The sequence below is a fragment of the Salmo salar genome, chromosome 20 (assembly GCF_965601325.2).
Source record: "Salmo salar chromosome 20, fSalSal1, whole genome shotgun sequence".
In the NCBI taxonomy this organism is placed as follows: domain Eukaryota; kingdom Metazoa; phylum Chordata; class Actinopteri; order Salmoniformes; family Salmonidae; genus Salmo; species Salmo salar.
In genome coordinates this window covers 83848864-83857061 of record NC_138310.1, presented here as the reverse complement: position 1 = coordinate 83857061, position 8198 = coordinate 83848864, and the positions used below count along the sequence as shown (strand labels likewise).

General features: G+C 45.9%; 1 protein-coding gene across 1 annotated transcript; it reads right to left on the bottom strand.

Moving 5' to 3' along the window:
• Positions 1 to 1345: 1345 nt before the first annotated feature.
• LOC106581401 (SLIT and NTRK-like protein 3) lies at positions 1346 to 7948 on the bottom strand. The gene is made up of 3 exons (XM_014163444.3): positions 7241 to 7948; positions 6599 to 6687; positions 1346 to 5088 (listed from the first exon to the last, which is right to left on the bottom strand). The coding sequence occupies exon 3, from the start codon at positions 5036 to 5038 to the stop codon at positions 2333 to 2335; it is 2706 nt and encodes a 901-aa protein (XP_014018919.2). The 5' UTR covers positions 5039 to 5088; positions 6599 to 6687; positions 7241 to 7948; the 3' UTR covers positions 1346 to 2332.
• Between the last annotated feature and the right edge of the window lie 250 nt (positions 7949 to 8198).

The window sequence follows — 8198 nt, the reverse complement described above, 5'->3', positions numbered from 1 at the left end:
TTTTCTCAAAATCAAATCATTCCTGGGTAACAATTAAGTACCTTACTGTGATAGTTTTCAAATAAAATAGTCAATAAGAAACAAAAATAAGAAACCAAAAAAAGAACAAAGTTCTCGAGCAAGAATTATGCTAGAATTGTCTGGGAGTGGTCTGAGATTGGGGGGGGGGGGGGGGGGGGGGAGAAAACTAACTGTTATTGGCAGGGAGGTTTGGAACACTGTTTCTTATTGGTCTATTAACCAATTTACCACCTGATGATGTCACCAGGCAGGCCAAAACTCCATCCCACCCGAACAGGGTGAAATTTCAGGCGGTCTTTTCGAACAGCTCTTACACTAAAAGGGAATTATTATAATATTCACAATTATACAGTATTATTCCAACCTCATAGAGTGGAAATATATGTATAAAACACATTGAAATCCGTTTTTGACTGCACTGGGCCTTTACATGATATGGCACGTCACATTATCAATTGGTTTGAGTTGAATGACATTGCTTAAAACCCATTTCCCTGTCACGTGTGTTCTCCCTCTTTAAGGCCATTCAAAAATACATGATCGATATAGAACATCCTTTATATAACAATAACCATTATATTACCTGCACGGGATTAATATAAACTCCTCAGATTCTACTGATCTCATTAATAATACAAAGCAAACGTAATGTTCTCTTGATGATTACTGTATTTAAATTTGACAAAATATAACGGACCATATTTAATAATGTACAGGCCTAGTGTTTCATTTGGTAGTGGATTAAATGTATTGCAGTCTAATGATAGGAGAACAGTCTGGCAATAGTTTTCTAACAAACCAGCAGTATAGTTATTACACTGGCAATCTGAGTGTCCCTCTGTCGCCCTCGTGTGGATAATATCTGTAATGTTATTCTGCAGCGAATGAGCATCAAGTGCGCACTGGAGAGTACGTCTCTCGTTCAGACTCGCAGCCTTTTCTAGATAATTCGTTAAACTTTCATATGAAAACTGTAGCAAGGAAATGGTAACACAATGGTATATTTATATTACCCATCGGACAAAACTTGATTCCTTCATTGGGCCATTTTCAGTTCTGCATCTCCCAAAGATGTATCCCTCTCTTTCTCTCATTTGTATCACCAGCTACTCTCATAGTTGCACGCCTTCCCGACGCTAGCTACCATTGCAGAGTCGCAGGGAATTCACATATCCTGGCCAACAGCAGCACAACTAAAAATGTAATCAAGCCACTAGAAATTTCAATGTATCATTCTGCAATGCACAGACAGACACAGCACAGTATAGCGCTATACCAAACACATTACCTCTACGTTGTTCACAAACGTTCCGTGGTAGCACCCTTTTCATTTCATTTAAGAGTTTTTATTAAGAAGGCTATACCAGACGCATATTCACTATACATTGATTTAACATTACCTTTACAATAAAATGTTCACTGAAATTACAGAATAAATATATGCAGATATTTTCTTCAAATCTTTGTGAGAGAAAACATTAAAAGTGCCTTCTACAAAGCCGGTAGTGTCGATGAGATAGATAATCCGAAGCATTGTTCTTAAGAAAGTGCGTGGAATTCCAGAAAACCTTGAGTGTCATCATATAATATATTCACAAATGTTATTTTCATTCTTGGGTGAGTACGTCCTTGAGAATTACACCCAGATATAGACAGCAGTCCTCTTTAATAATAATAATGATACTAATATATAAAATGAAATAGAACAGTATCTCTATTAACACGTGACTGATAGTTCTGAGCAAATCCCTCACCACTGCAATGGAGCGAGTGCATGCAGCAAACTGCAATTTCATCCATTTTTATGTTTTATTTATTTCCTACAAACTTCATGTGCACGGAACCCGGGCGTTTATATATCCACGTAAAAGACAGAGAGACAGAAACATGAGCCCAGCGGACACGGAGAAATCCTGCTCCAGTTCCTCTCGCGCACAGGGCTACTCCACTCCACCATTTGAGAGCGTATGAAGGGCTCGATTTGATGGGGTATATTTTCGGATGTTGTGATTCTCCCAGTGCCTCTCTCTCTTTCTTGGTCTCTCACTCTCCTTGGTATATAGACCAATCTGTTCCATATAAAAATAAGGGTTGATAACATTGCTGGCTACTCTGAAAAAAGGCACTTCATTGAATATCTGAGAATGGCCTTTCCTCCAAAGCGATTTTGGTGGGAAAACGTTTAGTAATATACTTTTAAATTGTATTATCATGCTGCTTTTTTGTTTCGTTTTTGTCCGTGATTTTGTTCCGTTTGGGGTGTGGAAAAGTGAGAGTGTGTGTTTGTATGTAGCCTATGCTATTCTCCGTGTTAGAACCGATATGATTTCTCCAGTACTTCGAGGTAATCCGGCTTGGTTTGGAGTTTGGCTCTTAACTCAAGGTAATCGCTTTGGGATGGGTCAGGGAAGCAGCCTTTACCCGCTGTGAACAGCAACGTCTCCTTGAGACGTGCGTCCTGTTGTAAGTCCGGGTATTGCATACCGGGTGGGTGTGCGTGTGCGACGTGCATATCCTTTAGTTTCGGGACCGTTCCATACAGACAGTCTACGAAGCCAACAGTCGGCGTGGGTCTCTGGCTGTCAATCACGGTGGGACACAGTCCGCCATTCTCGTGAAATCCTGATTTATCCCCTGTATTGTGGTTTACCGTGACGATTGTGTTGAGCTGTGAGTTAGACATGGCTAGGGTCCATTCTCTCTCCTTCTCTAAGAGGGTTCGGTAATTACTGTTGTTCTCTTTTGTTTCTGCAAACTGCTCCCCTATCTCCCCCTCCCGGGGCTTGTAAATGGGGTTGTTGCACATCTGCGTCACAGGGTGAGGAATGTAATCATAGACGTGACCGTGACTGTGTGTGTGGCCAACGTGACCATGAGTGTGTGTATGTGTTTGTGTGTGTCCGCTGGGTGGCTTTTCTGGTGAGCCTATGCTTCCACTGCTGGTCTGTCTCGGCGGATCCTCGAATATCCTGCACTGCATCTGGATTCCCGTCAGATCCACCTCAGAGCGTTTCCGGAAGGGCAGCTTCTTCCGTCTCCGCAGGACGAAGGCGAAGAGGCCCGCGGCCACGAAAACTGCTGAGATGAACAGAACGAGAAGACTGAGGATGAGGACTGATAGAGGCACCGGCCCCCTCCCCCCAGCCTCCCCCAGACCAGAGCTACCGGTGGTCATGTCATCAGAGGGGAGGAGAGCTGGGGAGGGTCCGGATGAGTATTTCATGTCTGGACAGATGACCTCAGCATCCAGCGACCTCAGATCCTTCCCAAAGGCAAAATCAGGAGTCTTACAGATGACATCCCTAACCATGATGACAGAGGACAGCTTCTCCATCCAGCTTTTGAGGGGGATGATGTCACAGGAGCAGTCCCAGGGGTTCTGATGAAGGTCCACCTGGACGATGGAATGCAGGTGTTCTAGAACACCACGCACGGGCAGGGACAGAAAGTAGTTATTGCGGAGGTTGAGTCGCGCCAGGCTGGTGCCTGCGAAGGCGTCGGTCGGGAGGGTGCGGAGGAGGTTATCGTTGAGGAAAACAAGCTGAAGGCTGGGCATGAGAGAGAATGACGCCGGCTGGATCTCACGAATCACGTTATACTCAAAATAAAGATAACTCAACGTCTGTAAGCCCCGGAACATACCGGGAGTTAGCCTCTCAATGTCGTTCCCATTCAGATACAAACTCTTCAGGTTGGGAAGGTTGATAAACGCCCCTTCCTGGACGTACGATATCCGGTTATTCCCCAAATGTAGTAAATCCAAACTGGAAAAGTTCCAGAAATCAGACCGGTAGATTTTCTGTATTAGATTCCCGCTCAGGTAAAGTTTCTTGGCATTTAGGGGCCTGGGAAGTAGCTCTGAGATATTATGAAAGCCCTTCTCTTTACAGTTGACCGTTAGCCCCAGGTCGTTGATATGGAGGTTGCAGGTACATCCAGAGGGGCAGACGATAGGAATGGGGGGGCGGGTCTGGTAGCCAGCTATGGGGGGCTGGTTCTGGCCGGGATAGAGGCTACGAGGGGTTGGAGAGTTTTTGATGGGCCTGGGCCGTTTGGTGGGTTTGACATGTCTCTCTTTGTACTCCACAGATGACGCCGTGTTGTGGAACGACGACAGCATGGAGGACGGTTTCGTTGGCCACGTGTTCTCATTGTTAAATGGAGACCGGGGGATTCCCAGTTTGACTTCGATTTCCACGTCTGAAAGTAACGGACAGAGCTCACTGCTTTTGATCTCTCGTAAATCTTTCCCATGCAAGTGGAAGGGGTACTCGCAGGTGATCTCCCCGACCAGTGCGGTGTAGGGAATGCGTTCCAACCACGTTTTTAGCTGAACTATATCACACTCACAGATCCATGGATTCTCCTCTAGCTGAATCTCCATCAGGCTCCGGCCCACATATTCCAACGTGCCCTTATATGGTAAAGTCTTTAAACGGTTTCCCCTCAGGTCCAGGTGTGTTAGTGACACCGACCTGAATAGGTAGCAGGGCAGGACTGGTATCAGATTGTCATTTAGGATGAGTACTCTGAGTTTGTGGAGGTGCCTGAACGCTCCACTCTCTATCCTCTTGATGACATTATAGTCTGCCTGCAGGTATTCCAAGCTTTCCAGACCCAGGAAGGTGTCATTCCGGAAAACCTCTAGTTTGTTCTCATGCAGGAACAGCCGTTTCAGAATTCCCAATCCGTTAAATGCTCCGGCGTGGATGTCCTGTAGCGCATTATTCCCCAGATTAATGGACACTGCATTGTTGAGATGAAGAAAACTGTTGAAGTACAGCTTCCTCATGGAGTTCCTCTGCAGGTTGAGTTTGAAGGGCCGTGTCCATATCTGGGAGATCTGACTGACATTCGTAAATCCTTTGCTGTCGCAGTGGACGTGAAAGATGCCCTCTTTGACTTCGCAGTAGCAGGGCTCGAAGCAGGGCTCGTTGATCTCCTCCGAGTCCTCCAGCAGTGGGATCGGGGTGGTCCATCCTAGGGCTATGGTGCTCAGCAAGGTAACCCACAGCATCCTCACTGAGACCTGATGAAGTCACGGCTATGGCAAGCCACTTCACAGCACTGCAACAGTAGAGAAGAGAGAGCGAGGGGAGAGGGGAAAGGGGGCACACAAACACACACATACACACACACACACACAAACACACACACACACACACACACACACACAGGGACAGCGGGTGAAGAGTGAGAAAAAGAGAGGAGAGAAAGATAGAGAGATATTAAATTATGGAAGGCGTGCATGGAAATGAAATAATACAATGACATTGGCTTATCAGTGTAGCCTACTCAATGTTTAGCTCGTTACACACCATCCTAAAAAAATATATATAATAAAAAATGTCCCCTATTAGACCCTTGTTAAGGTCACCATATTTCACAACACCGAGGATATACCACTAGCCTAAGGTTAAAATAAATCAAACTCAAAGATGCTTATCTCAATGAATAAATGAAAGCAACAGCAGGTGGCTGTGAAGGGTGGAGAGGAGAGGTGATCTCTCTGTATTTATTACATAACATAGCCAACCTCTCCCGGTAAATCAGACACCGGAGTTCGCTGTGTAGTTGTGAAAATTAATGACGGTGCAGGTTTCGCCAGATTAATCATACCATAGCGTGAGCTATACCCCGTTAACCGAGGGACTGGACAGGGACTGAGCTGTCACCGGCGCTCAAGGTACGGACCAGAGAGGACTAGAGGACGTTTGGGCATTATGCCTTATTTGTCAGATCGGCACCGAACCCTTTCTAATCAAAACATCAAAGTGACAACAGATCCCATATTGTTGTCTTCGGGGCAGCTGTTTGAGAACCAATTGACGTCAGATTGTTCATAGCCTACCGAAATAAGAGATGTTTAGCCTAACCTCCATATGTAAATATAATATCAGATTTTCTATGAAAACAACTAGATGAACGGTAGATGACATCAGCTGCTAAAGGGATAGAGAGAGAAATACAAAGTAACTCTGAGAGGTTCTGTTGGCAAGCGCTACTCTCCTCTCCCACGCAGCACGCCTGCCTGTACGGATCTGTCGTCTCCCCGCCCGTGAATTCCCTTAGCCCCCGGTCCTTATGGTCATTGTAAATAAATAAAAAGTTGTCATTTTTTAGGGCACTTCACCTATGAAACGATTCCCTTTACCGTTGTCTCGGCTCGTGTTAAAACTGCACACGCGCAAGCACACACACGCACACGCACACACACACACACACACACACACACACACACACACACACACACACACACACACACACACACAGACACACACACAGAGACTGCGATGAATAGTGCACTTGTATGTTCCCAGTGCCCTGCGTCTACCATTTGGCTTGTATTTCAAATCTATGCACTCTCGGTGGTGCTGAAATCCCATGTCCATTAAACCGGTGGCACTGAAATTAAACACAATTCCCAAAACACTCAAAAGAGAGAACCATCGACATCCAGTCAGTCCGAACGCATTCTCCCCGAATCTTTCCGATCGTTTAGCATTTCTGCGTCCCACAGCTGGTGGTAAAGGGTTATATTTCCAGGGTATCAGCTGTTATATCCCGGGGTACCTACTCAGTTTAAGGGGATCTGACTTCACATCTCCTGCGTGTGAGGTGCCCTTGTGGCAGAGAAGGTGAGATATCCCAGTCTTCCGTTACGGGCTGTTGAGAGACGGAGAGAAGGAGAGAGGCAAAGGAAGATATGCATAGGAATGAGTCTCCCACATCCATATAGCATAACGCAATCAAAGCCTGCACATAGACCAAACCACAAACTGTTAGCACTGGGTAGCTGGATCCATGAAGGGACATAGCTTATGGAAACGATAGTCTATAAGGAAAACAGAATGACATGATAAATAAGCAAATTGACAATATATCTGTTGAATCTTAAAGAACTGGCAAACCTGAATAATAGTACAAACTGGGGAATATAAAATCTATAGAAAAAGCACCTATATGGATATGAAGAGAAGCTGCTGAAATGCATGCCAAGAGTACTGCAGTTGCTTTCGTCGTGACATCGTCTCGAAACCGTTGAATATGGTAAACAAATGCCCATTGATCAGATAGGATACCCAGATTCCTCTGTTCCGTTCTCATTATCAACGAGTGCTTTCCTTCCCCTTCCACGTCCGAGGCTTAGCTATATGCACCACACATAAGCATTAACACACACGTAGATTCACACACACACGCACCACTCACCACTCACCTTACTTTGGCACTGCAATTTAACAGCATCCGGAAAAAAACGCCACTAGTTTAAATATTGTTGAATCTCTCTTTCTCTCTCCTCTGCCTCTCTTCCTACGATATTTTCCCGTTGAGCTCTCTCTCTCTCTCTCTGTCCCTCTCTCTCTCTCTCCTCCCGCTCTGGCAGGAGAGAGAGAAAATGAAGACGTGATTGGAATACAATGTTCTCTTTTTTTCCAATCCACTTTGCTTATGATGCAGGTCCTCAGCTTGCTTGCTTGCTTCTCTCGACGAACGTTCAACAGTGTAGCCAGGCGAAATTGCACTCTCCTTGGCTTAAACTTCCCAGCACTGTCCGATGCGCCAACCCTCTGTGGATCATAGCAAAGACTCTGTCTCGATTGGCTGTTCTTTAGACATCACGGGAATGAGCTTAAAGTGAAGAGAGAGGGAGCGACTGGCGAGAGAGGATGGAATAACGAGGGAGAGATGGAAGGGACGTTGCCGTTGGTTCTGGATGGTGTCGGCGGTGCTCAGAGAAAGAAGGAGGAGCGCGCGCTGACTGTCGCAATGGGAGCGCGGGTCAGGGAACTCTCTTTCTTTTTCTCTCTGTTGGAAAGGAGAGAGAGGCGCGTGCGTTCGTGTGTACACCCGGGGAGGGTGGTTCTGCGCGCGCGCGCACACACACACACACACACACACACACAGTGGAGGGTTTTCGTGTCTATGGCTACAATATACAGAAAATGACTAACTTCACTAAGTTGACTTCATACACAGTTCATAGTACAGCTTATCTTGTGTCTTTTTCGGTGGAAGCATATGACACAACTAAACTTGACTCCTGACAGTCTCTCGCATTTCGATCTCGCTGCAGCAGTTACCGCGCGGCGAGAGGAAAGGAAGCGCTCGTGTTCTGTTCCTTGCCTTTCCTCACGCCGCCTCCAGCGGGCAATACAACCCCGCACGAGAGCCAG

Bases quoted from the DNA above. Each gene is read 5' to 3' on its own strand.
- LOC106581401 (XM_014163444.3), bottom strand. From the start codon at position 5,038: ATGCTGTGGGTTACCTTGCTGAGCACCATAGCCCTAGGATGGACCACC.